Here is a 21,583-nt window from a genome sequence, read left to right as displayed (position 1 = left end):
ATGATGCAGAAAGATATACAATGATTAACATATTACGTATGGTTACATACGTTAGGCGTCTTATGTCATAAACCGGATTTAAACAATGCAATTAAGTTATATGCTGTATTTTACGTTCCTTATAATTTTTTGAAATTTAACAATGCCTTAATGATACTGTTATTTGTTCCAGGCCAAATTTTAAGTTTTTATTCAATAACAGTTATGTTATTTTTCAGGACAGACATCCATTTTCAATCGTATCATTTCGAAAGTGCATCATGGTTAATATCGATTTTTATTTCCGACGAGTTGCTGGTGATCTGTAATTGACATTAATTTAATGACGTTTCTTGCACTATTAATTGGGGTACAGTTAACATCCAACCATGCAACAGTCGATCTTCATTCGGATAAAAATTCTTACATAATGTTAAGTTAGTGAAAATTATTAAACGCTTATAATAGATATTGACGCAATCATCATGCAGAATATTGTTTTTATCGCTTTGATACTATAATTTCTACTAAACATGGCCATTGTATGACATTTTTCCTTTTGTTGTTTGTTCAAGGACTCCTCACCATTTTGAATCTATTTTACATTTCGTTTAAAAATTTGTACAATATTCAGCATTCTAAGTACATTTAAATGCATCTACATGATGTTATATAGAACAAATCAGTTAGAAGTTAAAGAATAGTCAAATTGAAATTACAAGTAAAGTATGTTGTATTAAAGAAATGTACAATGGAATAAATAAAAACTCCGGGCATCGAGAGTGAAGTTGGGTCATCGTTGGATGACCGTGAACGATAAGTATTTATTTCTGTAACAATAGCTTGAGTACATCAACGGTAAATTTCACGAAATTTCCTTTCCTGTCCGAATTACCTGTTTCAGTCAAGGAGAACATCGTTTCTTTAACCCATCGTACTTAGTCAGCAATACCCAGAAGTCCCTTTCCAATATATCTTGATCTCGGTAATCTCGTTTCTCGGTAATCTTATTCACATATGATTATATTAACCGGGAATCTCGATACCAGTGAAATCACATGGTTATTTACTTACAGGGTTTCCCATAAAAATAGAACTTGGGGGTTCACACACGTACGACATTGGCCTGAATACTTTCTTTAAAATGCATCCGCGTAAAAATAACCGAGTTTCCACGAGATATACTGGAAATGATGATCGTACGTGTATCGTGATAAAATAGCTACTTAAAGTCTTTATTTCATAAAATTTTAATATATTTAAAAACAATTATTTTGTTCTCTATGAGACCGAACCGATCAAATGTTATGTATAATTTGTAATATATTTTTTTCAGAAGCAAACATTAAAAATATAAAATATAATTTAGAGTCGATATCCATGACGAGTCATTGCTCTCTTTTCCTAAATTACTCTGATACTATATGCCAGTGATAAAACGCATGCAACGTTAAATCAGTAAACACCAAGGAAATGCAATATATAATAATGCAATCTCATCGAAGCATTATTTCACGTTCATACAGACTGACAGAGTGCTGGGACAGGTATCGTTTGTAATTCCCCAAGAACGTTTAGACGTAGATTTAACATATGCATACGTATATGCCGAATACGTTTCAAAACCATTTTAGTCTGAATTAAAAAGGCATGGAAACGTGAAAGAGATACAGAGCAAGGAAAAACGACGGCGAAAGAGATGAGAAAAGAAGGTAAAAACCGGCAGAATGGCGGAAAAGGAGGATCGGCCCGAAAGGCAAGGATAGAACCAGAACAAAAGAGACAGAGACAGAGCGAGAAAGAGAGCAGTCTTACACACGTTCGCATTCAGTCTGCCCGCGGCGTTCGAGTTAGTCGTATTCAGTTGCTTGTTTTCAGTCTTTATTCCTCCATTTTTATATCAATAATCGGTTGTTGTCGTTTTAAACGAGAATGAGCGATGCAGTGGACGCGAAACGCGACAACTTTCGGTGCGATATCTCCCTATAAGGAAATACAAAACGATGTAATCTCAGAAGCGCGTGACCTACGAAGTCGTATAAAAGTCCGTCACTAGGTAAGAGAATTCATTAATCTCGATGTTATTTTTTCTTAATTATACTAGTATATCTTGCTTGTGGTTAACATCGGTTGCGAACTCGATTCGAAAAAATAATGCGGGGAATCCCCGCGTCCTCGACTCGGAAATAGGCAAAAGTTATGTAAAATCTCGTTCAATGAAATAATCTTATTAGACTGACACTTGCTTTCGAGATAAGGACATAATATAAATTATCGCTAAAATGAAATTCCTATATCGATGTTTTCCTATCCAAGATCTTAAAGACGCAGCGTCGATAAGTTTATGGTTGACCCTCGCGTGCACATTTGAAATCGTAGAAATATCTAATATTAATACTCGTAATTGGATGTATTCCACATCTTAATATCACAGTGAAACGCATAGAAATTTATACCTCATGTGCAACGTGATACAATAATGAATACATTATCCCGATTATTTGATATCGATTGTAAACGATGGTCAGGGTGATTGGCGCGTTATGAAGCTTCGATTTTTAGCATATAAAATACCACGAGATTTCAAGAAAAACGAACCGCGATTCACACTCGACTCATCCGTTAAAGCTTTCGACAAATACATCGTTGTTAAATTAGCGAACTCGAAGCAGAGAGTGCTGGTCGTGAACATTGTGTATCGCACGCGTAGAGCGACGGTAGTTATTTGTGATTGCAATTAAGACTCGTTGGACTGTAGATTGCGGGTACGTGAGTCAAGGAGTTACGTCTTAATGAGTTAACGCGTAGAAGTTCGGAGCATATGTGGATGTTTAATGTGCTGGTTAACGTTTGCCATCCAGTAGCAAGGACAAGCCAATTTATTGCTTCAATGATATGATCGCCGCGCTAAATTGAGTAAATCGGAAACAGTTCTAATTAACAGCCGACCTAATGTATGCAAACTGTTTATCTTCAGAAGGAAAACGCGACAGAAAACGGACAGCGTTTCCATCTCCGTTAATTAAAACGTTCTGGTTCATTTGAGACGCGGGTCGCTTCACTTTACCTCGTTGGCATTCATACGTTTAGCATTACGTAATAATCTCTTTAGCGGTTAATCGTGTTATAACTTTCCGTAGGTGTTTCGTGAACTTGTCCTCGTTGGAAATCGAACATTATACAATAATCGCGTCTCCCGTTCTCCGTGTCCTCATCTTCAATTTCTTTCACAGTTACACGTTCCATTTAAATGAGATTATTCCAAAACCATTCCAACATTCATACCATTTTCTGCAATTTATTTAGGTAAAAGAAAAGTCGAACTTTCGAAGGAAATATTGCATTGTTGTAACAACGATTGAAATTAAAAATCGTCAAATGGATGAGTCGACGAGTAGTAGTGACAAGAGACAACCCATCGAAGTAAACCCAGAGCAGAAGAGGGCTACGTATCTAAAAGTGACCAATTACACAACGTCTAAGGACGCCGATTTATCAAGAATACCAAAACGAAAATTGTCCGTGTTTTATCGTTCGTACGACGTGATCGCTCAGATCGTTCAGGAAAAGGAGAAAGAGACGCACGATTTTCGACGAACATCTAGCAGTCCATCCGTTCGAATCGAACGGACGCAAGAGAATATCGATTCGAAGAACGATGAAATTGATCAGCAAACGTGCTTGCACAAAAGAGCCTTCGTCAACAACTATCGTTCGTTGATCGAGAGTGGGAAATTCTGGAGCAGCTTTTCGCCGGATCATCTTAGTGAAAAATCTTCGTCGAATAACGCTCAAGTTTCGAAAGTTGTATCGTTATCCCAGACGGCGCTCAAGCTGCCTCAAGTTCGAGAGGACACTATCGTTGATAATTATGCGACGATTTCCGAGACTTCAATCGGGAAACATTATAAGTTGAATAATAATGGAAATGATGGGCTCAAAGTAAGCTGTAACAGTGACACTCTTAAACCGACCAATTAACTCTTAACGGCTCCGATGCTATTTTTCAAAGAAGAGATATTTCAGTCCGGTTGTTTTTGCGAGAAACTAAATCTTTGATACGAATCACGGATTGAATTAATTTCGTTGAAACTCGATGGATCTACCGCATCGAAAATATTTTCTTTAGGAATATTCTAGACTCGGCGAAGAGTGAATTCAGAGATATTCCATTTCGAGGTCGCGGAATTAAAATTTTCTTATACAGATTGATTCCAAGAGTTGGAATAACCGACGGTTCTGCAATATTCCCTACAGCAATCGATTAATGCGAGACAACGATAATATAATTTCTCCGCAAAAATACAGTTAACTTCGATACAGTTAACAATTTTTAAAAGGTCTTGCATTTATGTATTTAAGGATACGTAAAAAATTACGAAATTTGTGTCATTCTCATGTATCCTTATTTAAACAGCAAAAAGATAGGAAAAAAGATAGATTCTTGACCTAGTTTCTAGCATCATCCTGAATACCACAGAAGAACTCTTCATTGCAGTGACACTCGGTTTATCAGGCGTCTAGGACGTTTCAGAGTTAGATCCAATGCTGGACCGTTAAGAGTTACAAATAATTTTCACACTCTTAACGATTGTTATCTTTCGATCAGGCTGCTGATGAAAATGTCGCAACTGATTCGCGCCAAACGAATTCGTCGCCGGACCTGACCAACGTCGTTCCATCGTCGTTCGTCGAGAAAAAGATTGAAAACTGCAAAACGAGCCACTCCACCAATGGGACGATCCAATTCCAGCGTGGAAATTCACCGCATACGCATTCAATCTGTTCGCAAGCCACTACGTGTACCGGTAAACCCGCCGTACAGCTCGATCGAGCTAAAAAAACTAAAAATATAATAAAATGTATATTGTTGGAGATCTATCCTCTCTGATTCGCAGATCTGGTTAAGATCAAAGATTCGGAGTATCCCCGCTCGTTTGTGAGCACGTCGAGTCCCGGTCGTCTTGGGAAGTATACATCAGTCGATGCCGAAATGTCGAGTCACGAGGATAGCTCAATGGGTTCCGATAGCGAGGACGATTCAATCGAACGGACCATGCACGCGGCAATGTGTATGCACGAAGAGACGAAGATTGAGAGGCCTCGGTCGAAGAGTATCAGTCCGTTATCATCGCAGCCCTCGTCGTCTTTTTCGATGGGTGAACCCTCGAGGGAACCAGATTCGAGAGAAAACGGAAGAGGAAACGAGCAAGAGGAAACGGAAGATCTTGCGGAATTTAATTCGAAACGAGAGGAGAGACAAGTTGGTAATCCTTTTAAAATGTCATCTATCCTTTTTACCGTTATATATATATATATTTGCAGAATCATACACGATAGTATTATTAAACGTATTTTTTGGTTGTATCTGTAAATGTGTTAACACGTCCTTATTTTTGTCATTAGAATGATATATCGCGAGGCAGTTCCGGTCTTAGAATAATCTAATCTATGAAGAGAAAGAAAGAAGAATGATAAACCTGCTGGTATTTGCAATGTAGACCTTTGACATTGCCAGACATTCTAAATATTATATCTACGTGAATCGTAACCGTACCACATGGTCGCATTACATCTGGCGATCTATTCCGTTGGATAGGAAAAATAATATTTGCTCTAGAAGCAACCCGGACGGCCAAACGTCAGGCATATATAACGATCCAGGAAATTTGAAATAAATCGTACGGACGCCTTTGCTGAAATTCCCTTTCGGTTTTGATCGCGTAATGAGATATTTATAGAGAACCAAAAAACGCCGAAAACTCCGTTTGTTTAGGGAATGGAAAACATTCTTCGTAAATACATGTATCGGTAGTTGTAAGGAAAAACGCCTCGTGTCACATATTTTCACTTTCGAAATATTATTATTTAAAGTTATAAACATCCATTCTTTTTATTAGCATTCGGTTAAATGTCACAATTTTTTTCAAGATATAAGATTCAGTTTTAACCATTTTCTTTTCTGATAAATCCCGTAAATCATATATTTTACAAATAAACAAACGAATAAATTAGAATTGTTTTAAATTGTGATACGCAGGCTTTTTCTTACGACCACAGATACATGTATCATTCTGTATTACCTGCCGCAGAGATATTTCACCGCAAGGAGATCCTTGTCCGAGGGTGACTGTGAGCGATACCATCGAACTAGACGTCGTTGCAAATGCGTCAAAGAGGAAGAATCGCTTGATGAACAGGAACGACTTCCAGCATTTCCTAGTTTTAATGACACCAGGTTACAAGTTATGGGATTATCGTGCTCGAAGGATATAGATAGCGTGCACAGGTACAAGTCAAATTATTATTTTTTTCAATTTATTAGGATATATGTTATTTTCCAGATCTCAATTAATTCTATTTTTCTGTTATTTATTTTAGGGAAAATATACCAGAAAACGAGCTGGAGGTTAATAAATTGTCTAATATATGTAACGTTATGAGCAACACTTAGAATTTATATTTTTTCTGAATAAATATTAATCTTTTTCTTAATTGCAGCGCAAATATATAGCGTTTTCGATAGGAGTTAGTACGGACAGGATCACCCTACATCGCAGAATGGCATTGTCTCTTCGCCAAAGGGATCAGTCGGAGCGAAATTTTATGAACGAAATACAAAAAATTCAAGACGATATAAAGGTGATTATAACGTTGCTATTTTCCTAAAACTTGAATCATTTATAAATTATTTCTAGGTATGAATTACGTTTTCCTGAAAGAAAGAAATTTGTTTGCCATTTGTCTAAAAAATATTATTTATGGGAAAATTAATAACTATTGATGTTATCTATTGTTTTTCATTAATAGGGTCTATGTCCGCTTTGTACGGATCAAGAATCGATAGACAAAGTAGAGAATGTTCGTCATCGATTAGACATGATAGCACGATCTGCTCATAGAGTTTCTTGTGCCGCCGAAACACTCGGAGCAGTATACCAGGAGCACAGAATATCTAAAGCGATTTTTATAGCTGACAAATATTTGCAATTATTACGATCCAGATGTGAAAACTTGGTAACAGATATTGCAGAAATTAAGTAAGTAGTTTCTTAAAAATTTTCTTTTTTATTTGTTTTATTACGTATTTTGTATAATAATAGTTTCTTTTTAAATAATACATAGTCTTAAAAAAAATAAAATATTATAAATAAAATATTATTAAATATAAATAAAAAATTAACAATAATAAAAAATATAATTTTTTTATTCTTCGAGGTGATTTATTTTTATTTAGACATAATTAACTTTTAAAATTATTTTCTAGACAAATATTATTAAAAAATAACATTATGATAGAAGAAAATTCTGGAGAGGCAGGAGACGATTTACCTAAAATTCGGTATAGAAATGGGCTACCCTCTAATAATCGAACAATGGTTCGTCAATTTCTAATACATAAACTGATAATAAATTTATCAATTGTATGTGTTCGCAATTGGTCAGTTAATTCCTTCTTGATTGATTTTCATTTGCAGATGACTAGAAGAAGAGCAAGCATTGCTACAATTTCACGACCCTTGAGTTCACAAGATATGATAAAGGCAATATTTTTTATCATATTGATATCTTTTGATATAGTATTATTCGAATTATCATATATTTTATATAAAAATTATAAAAAACTATACTTTAAAACAAATTTATATTCTTTTCACATTTAGGAAGTTTCTAGACAGCGTAACTCTGTTTCCGGGAGAGTTACTTTAAGACGGCCGTCATTATGCTTCGAATCGCAAAGATGGGAAAACGAAAAATTAAATCTAACGGAGTTCGTACTGTTTTCTTATTTTTACAAAAAGACATTAAAAAAAGAACACAAACTGATGTTTCTGTATTTCAGCAGTGCGAATAGCGTCGTTGAATTACGTGATATATTTGAACATACTGAATCACGAAGAAACTCCATTGAAGAAAATAATAATCTTTTAAGAAATGATCAAAGTAATAATCTTAACAGCACGATTTGTGATATTATTAGTAATATAAAAGATAAAGATCGATTAATTACCAAACAAAATTCGTTCATGGAATCAAGTGTAACTAAAACTGTTGAAAAGCAGCTAAAATCATGGTAAATTACTTATCTGATAAAAAGTAATATAATTAATAAGGAATAAATAAAACATATAATTCATATAAAGACATTAAAGAAAACATAAAAAAAAAAAAAAACAAATGACTGGAAATTTATTTTTTATTTTCAGTATACGAACGGCTGAACCTTTGCGAATAACTAGGAACATTGAAACTTGGCGGCCAATATTGTGGTTTATGTTCATATTTTTTCTCGGATTTTATGCAAAACAAATTACTTCAACATTTATTACGTAATGTATTAAAAGATTTCGTTAGTAAGATTTAGCGTTTTTGTGTTACGGTGTTGCAGTATTAAAAAAGTTTTGTCCAATGTAATAGTAATTACAAGGAAAAATAATAAAAGACCTAATTTACAAATATATCCTATTTAATTTTTTGTTCATATATTACAAATTATCCACTGTTCCAATGCACACGAGCGAGTTATTTTTATTATAATAACGTAAAGAAAGAATACTCGAGCAGTAAGTTGAGTATATTTGTGGTGATTCTGTTTCAGGTACTAGATTTGATGAATTGCTGTAAAATAATATAATTAAAATACTATATTATATAAGTTTATTAAAAGTACGTCTTTTCAATTTGAAACCTTGAAAATTACCTATTAACAGTTTTAATATGATCATGCGTAGGCCACAAACGAATAGTGCCATCTAAACTTCCACTAGCAATGTACTGACCATCAAAACTCCAATCTAAATTCATAATCGTATCTTCGTGGCCTTTAAGTTGAGTCAACAATGCATTAGTTGCTAAGTCCCAAACAGAGATGAATTTGTCATCGCCTAAAATACAGTTTTAATTATTGAAATTAGTAAACTGTTTAAAATGGTAAATTGGTAAATTAATAAATTAGTAAACTGTCTTACCTGCAGTAGCCAAGTATTTTCCATCCGGACTGAAAGCTAAACTATAAATCGTTGATTGCGCTCCGATATATACTCTTAATAAATTTCCGTCGTCTTTATCCCATAATCTAACAGTCTTATCAGCAGATCCAGTTGCTAAATATCGAGCGTTTGGATGAAATTTTACACACTATAGAGCAATATGATATATAGTAAAATTAATTTTGTACATGTAAAATAAAATATTTTTTTCTTTACATAAAATACATACATTTATATCTAAAAAATGACCAGCAAATATGCGCAATGGAAATACCCTATCTAAGGACCATAATTTAGCTGTTTTATCATGAGAACCAGTTGCTACATACAGATTAAATACACTAAGATCCATGCACCATATAGGATAATTATGACCACTGTAACAAATTACTTTTTAATGATAGATATGATTTCATAATATAAAATATTTGAACAAAATTAATATAAATACTTACCTATAAATTGCAGCACACGTGTAATCATTAAGTCTCCATGCCCGCATATCTTTATCACTGGATACAGAAAGTAATATTTCAGATTCTGGAATAAACCTTAAATCATGTACAATATCTGTATGACCCCTAAGTATCACTGCACCTCCTTCAGTCCTTAAAATAAGATAAAAGAATGTATAATTTCTCATTGATAGACTTAAACTAATTGAAATATTATAGTATATTAAAATTTAAGTAAATTATATAACTAAAATCATAGAAACTTACATCCTGTCCGATGTTTCATAAAATTTATGTAAAAATGGAATATCCGAGGCAAACGTAAAGGAAGGTTCTTCATACTTTGGCTTAATTAATACTGTTTCATTTATACCCCACAACCTAATCTCTGTAGTACTAAATCCTACTGCTAATTTATCCATATTAGGTGGAATTACACCACTACTTGCACTATAAAAATAAATATCTTACATGAATTTTACAACTTTCTAATATTTATTATATTGGTCTCTAGCAAAATAAATTTTTCATAAAGTAAATCCCAATTTATATATAGTTACTTCTCAACAGCATTATTTACTGCAAATATTCGTAGAGGTTGATGAGCATTATGTCTAATTAATCTTATAGCCTCTTGTAGTTCTCTCATTTCACGGTCAGCTCCAGTACCAGATGGTTGTTCTACATATCCATTAATTCCTATTTCAGAGCGTGAACCTGTTTCTTCACATCCTTCTATATCTGTTTCTGGCACTTCCATCTTTTTAATTATTGTCACATGGGTGTTTATTATCTAAAAATAAAGAATCATCCATTATGGAGTGAAATTAGTATTTCAAAAGAAATTATATTATATTAGACATTACATATTGATTATAAAATTAATTTTTATTACCTGCATTAATATTATATGTCCATGTTTTGAGAGAAATTGTTGAAGACATAAATGAGCAACATCTGACATGTCCACTTTATATTTTCTAGTTCTAAATGAATTCACTAAAGGTCTTAATTCAATATCTTGTACTGAAAACACACTGGATAGTTCTTCTAAAAAGTCTTTTTCTGTTTCACTGTTGAATTCACTTTGATGTGATTTTAGAAACTGAATTGCTGCTTGCCTGTTACCAGCATGTAGCATCTCTAAATACAAGTGACAAAATACAGGGTATAGAAGCCCTTTTAATTCCATTTTTAATTTATCATCGAGTGCAATATTTACCCACATCTTTAACCTAAAGAAGATACATATTTTTAAAATAAAATAAATAAAAATTGCATATAATCATTTAATATACTGCAACAGTCTTAAAAAGTTTATGATAACAGAAACATACCGTTGATATGCTTGATCTGCAGCAGCAACATCAATGCTAATGGCACTAAAAATGATGGAATTATCTTGAGATGTGGCAGAAGCAGCAGTTGCATTTAGAGTCATTTCATCACTTGTTCGACAATGTATTTGATTGCCTTTACAGAAAATGTCGTTGGTCTATAATAGATATTTAAAAGTAATAAGAGGTTATGTCACGTTTATTAATTTTAATTCAATCTTGAATTAAATTTGTAAAATAAAAATAAGAACGTAACCTGCCTGATAATGACGTCGTTTTAAATATGATTCAATTGTAGCATTAATTAATTCGCTCTTTAAACGTTTCATCTCCTTCAAATTACACGTTGGTTATATTGAAAAGATTGAAAAGATCTAACTATAAGACGACAAATAATAAAAAATTGTTAAAAGTACATTGTTTCAATAATTACTTAAAAAAATGAATCGAATGTAAATAGTATTCATATTTTGTCAACAATTAATAAAATGGACATCAAGTTTAAATAACCGCTACTGTTAGATATATTTTCATCAATGAAGTAAATTAAGATTTGAATAAAATTTCAACCAGTAATATTCGGCGTATTGTTTTCATTACTAATATTTTTTAAACTTTCATATTTTATTCAATATTGTTTGTAACATATAAATCTATAAACAAATAGTTGCCGCTCGACAGTCATCCTGAAAATACACACCAAAACATATCTTTCCCCTAGGAATGTAGTTCTTATTTCTGTATTACTAGAGTATAAATTTCTAATTCATGCATAGATACTAAATTTTCTATAGATACTTAATGAATTAAAGTATTATATTTCTTGTATATAAACTTACATTTGTGCATAAAACTTTGGAAATATTAAACCGCAAATAACAAGGTATAGAGACATTTAATATTTCAATCAATTTAACTAGGAATAATTAAATTACGACTAGGAATAAAAATCAGCATTAAAAATAATTTAAATATTTATTTATAAAACTCTGATTTTACATAATGTAAATTCTGCTTTATAAGATTTTCCTCCTGATTTGTAAATGGTACAATTGCATTTGAGTCCAATGTTGATCTAAGAAAAATGTATATATTACATAAATTACTAATGCATTAATATTGAAATCGAATGTAGAAAAATATACAATAACCATATCTTCATCTTTAAACTTACAAATGGGAACACAGCAAATTTAAATCCTGAGGTATAAAGTACCGCATATAGGAAGATAAGTGGACAAATGGATCATTGTCATTTTCAAAATTTTCAAAGCCTTTTAATCTGTGAAATAAAAAACTTCAATCCAAATGAAGATAGTAAATATAAAATTCATACTAACCGTACAATAAAATGTTTAGGTTGATACAATGACGATTGTTCAATATTACGTTTAGATAAACTAAATACGGTGGGAAATACTACATCACGAAAATCGCCAATTTTTATGAAACTATATTGCTCCGAATTTTTAAGAAAATCATTTTTGTTAAATTTTTGTCTAATTAACGAACGCATTATTGGAGTATCTATCCAAACAACGCGGCATTCTTTATGAAGCATTTCCGCAAACCAATCAAACGCACCAATCTCAGCCACATAATTCCATTCTATCCCATCATACCAATCATGTACCTATATAATATAAAAAATATTATATTCAGTATTACATTTTAAAAAAAGCATATTCTTAATCATACCAAATTATTAATCTTCGTCTTAAAAATTTATTATAATATTTATTTTTTGGTATAAATAAAAAATAAAATGTTTACATATGTATACTTTTTAATTTTGTAGTTTTTTCAAAATTGTATAATATTATAAATAACTTACAACACACTGGCAAACTCGACTAAGTATTCCGCGAAAATCTGCCATTAATGCCATAAATGATTCAGGGCCTTTAGGATATAGCAATATGATGTCGGTATTTATATTTACTTTTTTCGTAATGTCTTTTAAAGTATGAATATTTGATTTTTTATATTTAACTTCATTAGTTTCAATAATATTACCATTGAAAATATTTATATAAAAGTTTTTCCCTTGTACATTACAAATACATATGAGGTAAATAAGATATATAATTCCAGTAATTGCAAATATAGTTAATGTAATAATAATAATTGGTAAGTATAGGTAAGAAACTGTGTCAGGATTAGTATTAGCTGGAATTGCAAAATTGTAAGGAGTAATATTTTGACAACCTGTGGACAAAAGTTTAATTATTATCTTATAATAATCAAATAAGTAAAGTTATTATCTAAATTCAAGCAAAAAGTTATAAATATCTTCTTTGTAGCTAAAACTAAAATATTAAAAAAAGAATCTAAATATGATCTTCAGAATATTAATAATATTGATAAATATCAAGTACTGAATATAAATTTTCTTACTTTGGTACCAAATACAATCATGAAGTGGTTTCCATAATGTACGTCTTATGCATCTTGTATCATAAAAAGATATTGAAATACAATAATTTACCTCTTGCAAACTCTCAGCTTCAAATTTTATATCATTTTTATATATATCATTTGTTAACTAATCATCAAATAATGAATTCAAATGAAATAAAATGTATATTATGATATAACTTAGAAATATTAAACATAAAACTTACTAAAGTTGTATTCAGATTATGATGTTCACCATCTAAATAGTTGTTCTAAAAATCAGGTATCAATTTTATAACAGAAGTTCATTTATGTCTATTATATCATAAAAATTACCAAGTATATTAATCAAATTATACTTATATACAAAATTCTAAATATCTAATCGTTATATGCATATTTCAAATAATATTTGGGCAAAAATTATATTATAATTATAAGAAATGTTAACAATAAATATTATAAATTATAACATAAAAATGTTACCAAAATATCAAAATTCCAGGTACCATATGAAAAGTCTTCATTATTAATGAAACATGTTTCACTTCCATGTGAATTAGCCACTGTTCCTAACTTTATCATTCCAGCTATAACCATAGGTACAGAAAAGTATATTTTAAAATATACTAGCTTGTTACTAAAATATTAAAACAAAATTCTATTTATACTGTTTAATAGATCAAACAAAATAAAATAAAAACAAATTTTTAAATAGATAGTAAACAAACAATAATAATATAAACATACTTTTCTATATCAGGTACAATATTATACTCATATGTACATTCAACTTTTGGTTCTATGATTTCTGTTCGTTTGTAATTGGTTTTTAAGAATTTATTATCTTTTATCATTTTTATATCTCCAAAATAAAATTGAATAGAATAACATGCTGTAAATATATATGGAATAAATATTCCAGTAGTATTCTAGAAAAGCATTAACAATATTAAATCATTTAAAAAATTATTAATTTTATAGAAAAATAAAACAAAGTAATTACCTGGTATTGTTTGTCATTTGAAACAAAACATATGGTACTTTTAGTATGTTGTTCACTTCCATTAGAGTTATGAAATTTATAATTTCTACATTTTTCTTTATTGATTGATTCATTTGCTAATAAAGTCAGAATATACTTGCATGCATTTTTTGGTGGCTTAAGATTAATTTGCACAACAGCTGTGAAGGATAAAATATGATGATAAAAATTTTGTTGTTATGTAGTGCAAAAGAATTATATATATATTTAGAATTTCAATAACTTCAATTTTTCTAAATTTACTTGTATTGTAATATTATACCTAATTATTTCTTTTGTAACATTTAGTAGAAGTATTATTATTTACCGGGAAATTTGGAAGTTTCATTTTTATTTTCTATTATTGAGAAATTAACATCAGTAAAAACATCTTCACTTGAACAAAACTTTATAGAAGAAATATCATTATTATAATTATTTGTGGGTGTATTGCAACCATTAGTATCACAGATATACTGCAAATAATAAAGATTTAAACAAAATAAAATAAATGAGTCCCTATTTTTGAGAATTATACTAATCAATGAAATAATACGTAAAAATAGCAATATATGTATATCAGATATAAAATTTAGATACTTATTATTTTTCTTTTAATTTAATACTCACATTGTATTCACTATCATCCAAAATAGATGAACATACGGATACAAACAAGAATATAATTGTCATATAACCTTTAAGCATAACTGAATTATACTTTAACAAAAATTATATTACATTAAAAATTGTATAAAAAATTAACTTTATGCTTAAACTTTTAAATTTCCCACGAATTTTTCATGTTTATTTACAAAGGTAATTGTAATTTTTTTGTTTGAAAGATGTTAACACACATAGTTTACCACTAATAACGTTATTTTCTGCGATACGCACTTTTTGGCGTAACATATTCAATGTCGCATTTAACTGTGTGTGACAGAAAAATGCAGGAATGGTATAGTGACAATCTTTAAAAATAAAGCGAATTCGTATGTATGCATGCGCACATACACATACGAGCGCCATTCGACAGCACATTTTTAAATTGAATAGATAGTGATTAATAAACAGATTAGTTGTAATGAGTAATGTTTAAACTGCTAATATTTGCATAGACAAAAAAGTTAATAAAAGTATAAATGAATTCATAATTTTTAAAAGGTAAAATAGATAAATTTTTGTACCTATAAATGCAAAAAAATTTTATATTTAATTTGACATTTCTAAAAATTATAATACTTCTAATAAACAAAGGAAAAAAAAGAAAGAAACTGAAAAGTGTTTAAAATACTTGCAAAAACTCATTATTATTGTTTCCATATTTTACTGATTTTTATAAGCAGTTATTACATAAATTTTGAATTTTCGTATTGTAAATTAATTTTATATGCGTAAAAAAGATAAATGAAATATCTATTACAATGAAATAAATTATAAGCACACTAAACGCCAATGTATATGAGTGTATCTTATGGAACCACATATATGTACTATATGAGCGTGCGTATTAATAACGCAGTTGTCTCAAAGTTATATACATTTTCTAATACTTGTGATCATAAGTGTATTTATAATAAATATTACATAATTATATTTTTATACGTAATTAACGAATTAAATTCGTTACACGAAATAATAATGTTATGCAAAAAAATCACAACTTAAAAAGTTTAAGGAGCATACTTCAATTATATGCTTTATAGTTTGTTTCTTTTTAGGGAGAAAAATAACATGATAAACTTATAAAACTTATAGAATGTACGAAGTAATCAAAAAACAAATTATTGCAAACAGAATTATCTGTATATACTTTTCACAGCCTATCTTACTGCAAATTTCTTCTTATCTTTTTTCCAAAAATAACGGATCGATACTGCTGTCAAATAAACAAACGTGTCATGTGTCATTATGTACGAAGTAAAATATAATGAATATTCTGTTAATAAAACTTACACGCTATAATAAAAATTATAGAAAACATGAAGATTTAATACTAACAAAAAATATTTGTCGCGTGTAAACTAGTTCCTAAAATCGAGCTAAAAATTTAATCGCGTTATTTTCGCTATTGGCGAGCGATTAATCCAGGTTCATAGGAAATTTGAACTTCATAAACAAGCCTTTCGTCAGATTTTAAATCTTCTTCGTATGAAAAAATAAATCATGTTTAGTATATACTACATACGAAGAATTCTAAAATATTCATAAGCTAGCAATATAAACCGTTTCCTTGATTCTCGATCACATATTTTTGTAAATACTGTACAGCTTTTTCGTTTAAACCAAGGTTAGGTAACTCATTCTTAAACTGTTCGATTGTTCCAGCACCAGCGATATAACCATTTAATTTCGCAGCTACAGGTGAATTTCGGAGAACTTCATCGTTGGTGAGACCGGTAGTTTCAATTAACCATGGATGATTTCGAAGTCGATACTTTTGATGATAACTGAAAAGTTAATAACAAATAATGTAAAAATAATAAAAATCATTCGTCTATTTTAATTCTTCGGAAATAATTGGAAATAAAATTTAGCGATATATTTATTCTTTATTTAATTCACAATAGGTAATACTATTTCAATAGTTATTGTTATTTATATATTAGTGTAAATTGAAATAGAAGCATATATCAATATAAAATTAATTTTGTCTATATCTGTCTATAAAAAATATTTTTACATATTTATAACGCATAATACTTACTTTTCTGCTGGATAAAACTTTTCGAATTTTCTAATCTCAGTGAGTATCGAGCCTGTACGCTTATGCTGCTCTTGTTCACGTGACTTTTCAGCTAGCAACTTTTGTTCTTCATCATGATATAAAATCAGTGACATGTACTGAAATCAGTAACAAAAATGTAATTTTTTTGTTTAACCATAATCAAAATAAAAAAAACAGATCTACAATGAGAGCCAATTATATTTACCTGTCTCTTAATTTTAGTAGTAAGGCCATATTCATGATTTTGCCAAAACAAGGCAAGTAATTGTGAATAAGATATTACATCTGGATTATACTCGATATCGACGACTTCTGTATGGTCGCCACTATAATAAGAATAGAAAAAATGACCAAATTACAGACATAATTGGGAAAGTAATCAAGAAAAACAAAATAAAAATTAAACAAGAACGTACATGCTTCTATATGTTGGTGATTCTTTTTGTCCACCAGCATACCCAACGCAGGTCCTGATTACACCGGGTAAGACGCCAAAAAGACAATCACCCGCCCAGAAACATCCCATTCCAAATGTTGCGCGTTTTGCTTGAATTTCATCCAATTGTCCTGGCATCTTATTCGACTATTACCATCAAGATACGTCGAAGTACGCAAAACATAAAAAAGAAATATATATTTAATACAGTTACAAGTATGATAGCTGAAATTGAATGAATTAGATCATAACATCTATGCAAAGAATATAAGTGAAAATAATTCGATCCACGTATTATGATAATGTTATTTTGATCTGATCCGATAAAGAAATGTGAAACCTGTTAAGTAACGGTTACACTGAAAATGATCGAAGTGATTAAATTATACTAGTTCCCTATTGAAAATTCTATTGAACATAATATTTTCTTTCCATTTTTATACAGCATAGTAATTTACCGCTCTAAAATTTTTCCATTATTAATAATCTGAAATAGCGAAGAAAATGATTTTAAATGTGAAAATAAAATCACTGCAAGTATTTTGTAGTACAAAAATGTTTGTATACGTTTGCCGAGAGATATATGCATTATTTATGTAAAAAAATGATCTCATCGCTGTTTATTGATCCCGCATTTGCATGTTAAGAAATGGTCTTTTTACGGCACCCGTTGTGTGTAAATTACAGATCTGATGCATGTACAAAAGAAGTGCAGAGTAATATACAGGGTGAACCACATAATTTGCTCACTTTTATTATTTTCGTTTTTAATTAAACTGCTTTGAAATATGTCATTTCGTATTACCACTATTTTCAAACCTAAAGTTTCTTTTCAATTTTCAAATATAAAATTATTTTTTCCTATGATAAAAATCATATAAATTAAGTCTTTAACTCTTATTTTCAAAATTATGAACAAATGTGTAAATTATGAACTTTCATACTTTTATACTTTTCTAACTATCTTCATACATCAGAGTCAGAGGTACAAAAGAGTACTTGAAAATTTATCGATCAATCTTACAAGATACTTAAAATTCTATTCATCAACTTCAATATACTTGAACGAAGAATGTGCGTCTAGTTCAATCACATTAACACGGTAATACGTAACTGAAGATAGATCTATTACGTGACATCGTTAAATATTTTTCGGCGGAATACTTCTATGAATTTCATCGTCTTACAAGATAAAATTATAAAAGTATTATATCTATTATAACTTCCTATTCTATCCTTTTATTGCATTTAATACGTATAATTTACAAAAATATCTTTAGAACTTGTTCTATATTCCAACAAAATTTAGTGAAATAAATCATTTATAAAAAAAAAAAAAAAAGTAAAAATTACACGTAGGATATAACACAATCACGTTACGACTTTTTGGTACAAGTAAAATACAAAGCATAAAATGACTTAGATTGTTCCGTAATTGACAGAAGCAATTCAGATGATTTAGTTACTTGGTTCACTTTGTACAAAAGGCGATGGGGCAAGATACGCTGTAAATTTAAATTTATAACAACGTCAATTTGAGAAATTGAAAAATTGTTAATCATAAAAAGATAGAATGAACTCTAAATTAATTTAATGCATTAACTTCTTTACTTTCTTAATCTCTAAAATTTTGGTTTTAATAATGATTTGATTCTAATATTTATTAATATCAAATGCATTATTAGAAAAATATATTGTTAAAATACTTCATGCAATATTTTAACCAAAATATAAGTAACATCTTTTCGGTTTAGTATAAACGTTACACAAAAATGAATTAAAAATAAAATTAATCGATTTCAAATGATTCTAATAAAATTATTTACCTGGTTCTGTGATAGAAAAAGAAAAGGATTAAAAAAGTAAACGAAGAAATAGAAATATAAGTATCGGTTCACTCCAAAGTTAGAAGGAGATATCCTGTTCGACACTGAAAGAACACAAGAAAACTACCGCGTGCTTTGGCAGCTCTACTTTTTATCTATGCTGTCCCTCCTCTTTCTCTTTTTCCCACTCCGCGGTATAAGCTACCACCACTCTTCCTTACAAATCATTGCTTTTCTTTCATACTTAATACGTTCCAATCTTCAATTAAATTTACCAATTCTGTTACTTTAGTATTTTCACTTACACCTTCCACTATTGTACTCATTATTTGATAGTTAAAATTATTATACTCACAATATCATAGAGAACTTTCTAATGGTAAATGTTACTTATACTTATCGTATTTGTTTAGTATTTTAATATTTAAACAATATTGTAATTTTTTTAGTTATAACATTTATAAACAGTTTAATAAAATACTAGTACAAAATTTCTTAACAAATTAAATCATAATGTCATTATCTTAAAATTAAAACGTGTGCAATTTAAAATATCGGCCCAAAGAATGTAGCTAAAAATATCGATATTAACCTCTCCTGCAAGATACTGTATCATTAATCGATGTCAAATCTCGTTGTATATAGAGTATGCTAATTGTCAATTTAAATAGAGTTCGATAAGTGCTTCGTATATGTTGCATCAGAAAATTGAAATCACATGTATTCGTTAAATTAGATAACAATTGCTGGACCGACTGATGTAATCATTCAACCCTACACACTAAGCTCAGTAGCTTGTCATCCACGGTTCAAAAAGAACAGTATTATCACGACATCGATTGTGCACAGAGGTTATTATCATGTCTTTTACTTCCTGTGTATTTAATACTTGCGTTTATACGTGGTATTTAATATAATTTGTTAATTTAGATATTTTTATTTAAACATAACAATATTGAGAAGTTTGACATTTTCATGTAAAGTTCATATAAACTAGATACACGTTTGATCATGCACCATTCTACAATTATGAAAATATCAGTTTTAATACCATAGTAAACTTAATCCAGAAACAACCTAGTTGTCAAATATCATAGAGTAGTGCAAAGTGATGATGACATACCAAGTAACGATAGTTGATTGCGGCTAAACTTCTGCGTAGCAAGAGGGTTAAATTTGGTGTCACCATCTTTGATAGATATGCCTATTGATAAGTATTCTGAAAGAAGAATCATTAATTCATTAATGTCAATAACAATAAAATTTAACTTATTTGTTTGTAATCAGTTTATAATTTTTTTCAACTTTATCATTCAATATTTTTTCATCTGGACAAAATAGAAATATTTTGTATGATTAGAAAAATTAATATTAAATGTGAAAGTGGTAGTAACATAAGTAAAGAAAAGATGATAAACTTTATTTATGTATTTACTTTTCTTCGTAGTTTCTGTTGTTAGGTCTTCTTAAAAAATGTAGCCAACTTTTAACTAACATAATCACGTGATTACCACGTTTAGCTATGAAAAATGTCAGGGAAAATTTCAAATCTTTTTAGAACTTATAAGATCGAGCGTATATAATTGAAACGTTTTAGGTAATACTTTTAAAATGAAACATTAAACTTTATTGTATCTCAAATTAATGTATTTCAATAACGAAATATAAATATTCTATTTAATCATAGTAAACAAATTTATTTCTTTTATTATTTATTTCGATATAAATACGTTTATTATATACGAAATTAATAAAAATATTTCTATGAAGCAGTATAATATGAATTTAATCAAAATTTAATTTTCCTATGTAAACTTAGCTATTAAACATATTTATTATAGCTTTAAAAGTATAACAAAAATAGTATATAAGTATATAAAAGAGGTATATAGAAATGTTGTTTTTGTAAATGTTATAAAAATAAAGGTATTAATTAGAATGTAAATTCTTGTTGAAATGCAAAACTGCAAATAAATATTTGAAGGATGTGAAATTATAGTTGATTAAGTACCATATAATTCATGATATATTTTTAAGAAAAAACACAGAATATACTATTGTAGAATAACGGCACACACCAAAATTTACAAATAAAAGTATTCGTAGAAATATGTATACTAAATGAATATAAAAAATATTATTTATAACTAACATTTTTATAAAAAACATGAGAAATATTCTGTACGATATCATACATAGTAGTCGCAAAAACGCATTTTTGCGCAATATACAATTCAATAATTATTGTGTGAAATATACATTACTATTACGCTGTAATAAATAAAATTCAAAACTTAACCATAAATTCAGTTAAAATTATCTTTTATATCGCAGTTACTTAAATATTTGCTTAAGTACAATACATATTAGAAATCTATATAATCTCGTATCTCGAATTCACAAGCGCATCA

At 29.4% G+C, this 21,583-nt stretch overlaps 4 protein-coding genes across 7 annotated transcripts; 1 reads left to right on the top strand and 3 right to left on the bottom strand.

Annotated features, from left to right (window-relative positions):
* Positions 1-1,822: 1,822 nt before the first annotated feature.
* On the top strand, positions 1,823-8,313 carry LOC108552502 (lymphoid-restricted membrane protein). 2 transcript variants are annotated; one of them, XM_017907087.1, is made up of 13 exons: positions 1,823-2,035; positions 3,286-3,921; positions 4,589-4,787; positions 4,878-5,242; positions 6,072-6,268; positions 6,361-6,388; positions 6,481-6,621; positions 6,790-7,019; positions 7,247-7,358; positions 7,458-7,523; positions 7,644-7,750; positions 7,826-8,053; positions 8,187-8,313. In XM_017907087.1, the coding sequence occupies exons 2-13, from the start codon at positions 3,358-3,360 to the stop codon at positions 8,311-8,313; spliced, it is 2,364 nt and encodes a 787-aa protein (XP_017762576.1). In that variant the 5' UTR covers positions 1,823-2,035; positions 3,286-3,357. The 2 variants fall into 2 exon arrangements, with proteins under 2 accessions (XP_017762576.1, XP_017762575.1); XM_017907086.1 differs by having other exon boundaries at positions 7,823-8,053.
* Positions 8,314-8,465: 152 nt separating this feature from the next.
* wda (will decrease acetylation) lies at positions 8,466-11,122 on the bottom strand. Its single transcript, XM_017907095.1, has 10 exons — positions 11,022-11,122; positions 10,762-10,919; positions 10,320-10,659; positions 9,985-10,217; positions 9,692-9,874; positions 9,425-9,577; positions 9,199-9,346; positions 8,949-9,117; positions 8,681-8,864; positions 8,466-8,598 (listed from the first exon to the last, which is right to left on the bottom strand). Exons 1-10 carry the CDS (start codon positions 11,088-11,090, stop codon positions 8,466-8,468), a joined length of 1,770 nt encoding a protein of 589 aa, XP_017762584.1. The 5' UTR covers positions 11,091-11,122.
* Positions 11,123-11,736: 614 nt separating this feature from the next.
* On the bottom strand, positions 11,737-14,887 carry LOC108552494 (uncharacterized). The gene is made up of 11 exons (XM_017907072.1): positions 14,813-14,887; positions 14,511-14,658; positions 14,165-14,343; positions 13,909-14,090; positions 13,645-13,798; positions 13,386-13,430; positions 13,159-13,306; positions 12,596-12,969; positions 12,102-12,394; positions 11,936-12,043; positions 11,737-11,836 (listed from the first exon to the last, which is right to left on the bottom strand). The coding sequence occupies exons 1-11, from the start codon at positions 14,873-14,875 to the stop codon at positions 11,737-11,739; spliced, it is 1,794 nt and encodes a 597-aa protein (XP_017762561.1). The 5' UTR covers positions 14,876-14,887.
* Positions 14,888-16,065: 1,178 nt separating this feature from the next.
* MsrA (methionine sulfoxide reductase A) lies at positions 16,066-20,667 on the bottom strand. 3 transcript variants are annotated; one of them, XM_017907114.1, is made up of 6 exons: positions 20,608-20,667; positions 20,296-20,391; positions 17,327-17,493; positions 17,116-17,236; positions 16,890-17,026; positions 16,066-16,632 (listed from the first exon to the last, which is right to left on the bottom strand). In XM_017907114.1, exons 2-6 carry the CDS (start codon positions 20,359-20,361, stop codon positions 16,395-16,397), a joined length of 729 nt encoding a protein of 242 aa, XP_017762603.1. In that variant the 5' UTR covers positions 20,362-20,391; positions 20,608-20,667; the 3' UTR covers positions 16,066-16,394. The 3 variants fall into 3 exon arrangements, with proteins under 3 accessions (XP_017762603.1, XP_017762604.1, XP_017762605.1); XM_017907115.1 differs by lacking the exon at positions 20,608-20,667 and having other exon boundaries at positions 20,224-20,297; XM_017907116.1 differs by lacking the exons at positions 20,296-20,391; positions 20,608-20,667 and adding an exon at positions 19,173-19,282.
* Positions 20,668-21,583: the final 916 nt, after the last annotated feature.

Source organism: Eufriesea mexicana, unplaced genomic scaffold (genome assembly GCF_001483705.2).
Source record: "Eufriesea mexicana isolate 0111107269 unplaced genomic scaffold, ASM148370v2 scaffold6802, whole genome shotgun sequence".
Lineage (NCBI taxonomy): Eukaryota > Metazoa > Arthropoda > Insecta > Hymenoptera > Apidae > Eufriesea > Eufriesea mexicana.
The sequence above is the reverse complement of the archived record's forward strand: the minus strand, read 5'-3'. Positions and strand labels throughout refer to the sequence as shown.

Coding starts and splice junctions, on each gene's coding strand:
- MsrA (XM_017907114.1), bottom strand. CDS start 20,361: ATGGTGACACCAAATTTAACCCTCTTGCTACGCAGAAGTTTAGCCGCA. Junction 17,494..20,295: donor CAATCAACTATCGTTACTTG/GTATGTCATCAT, acceptor TGATGGTAATAG/TCGAATAAGATGCCAGGACA. Junction 16,633..16,889: donor AAGTTTTATCCAGCAGAAAA/GTAAGTATTATG, acceptor TTAACTTTTCAG/TTATCATCAAAAGTATCGAC.
- LOC108552502 (XM_017907086.1), top strand. CDS start 3,358: ATGGATGAGTCGACGAGTAGTAGTGACAAGAGACAACCCATCGAAGTA. Junction 4,788..4,877: donor GCAAGCCACTACGTGTACCG/GTAAACCCGCCG, acceptor TCTGATTCGCAG/ATCTGGTTAAGATCAAAGAT. Junction 6,622..6,789: donor AAATTCAAGACGATATAAAG/GTGATTATAACG, acceptor TTTCATTAATAG/GGTCTATGTCCGCTTTGTAC.
- wda (XM_017907095.1), bottom strand. CDS start 11,090: ATGAAACGTTTAAAGAGCGAATTAATTAATGCTACAATTGAATCATAT. Junction 9,578..9,691: donor TATGAAACATCGGACAGGAT/GTAAGTTTCTAT, acceptor TCTTATTTTAAG/GACTGAAGGAGGTGCAGTGA. Junction 9,347..9,424: donor ACGTGTGCTGCAATTTATAG/GTAAGTATTTAT, acceptor AATTTGTTACAG/TGGTCATAATTATCCTATAT.
- LOC108552494 (XM_017907072.1), bottom strand. CDS start 14,875: ATGACAATTATATTCTTGTTTGTATCCGTATGTTCATCTATTTTGGAT. Junction 13,799..13,908: donor ATTGTACCTGATATAGAAAA/GTATGTTTATAT, acceptor TTAATATTTTAG/TAACAAGCTAGTATATTTTA. Junction 12,395..12,595: donor GTCGAGTTTGCCAGTGTGTT/GTAAGTTATTTA, acceptor TATATTATATAG/GTACATGATTGGTATGATGG.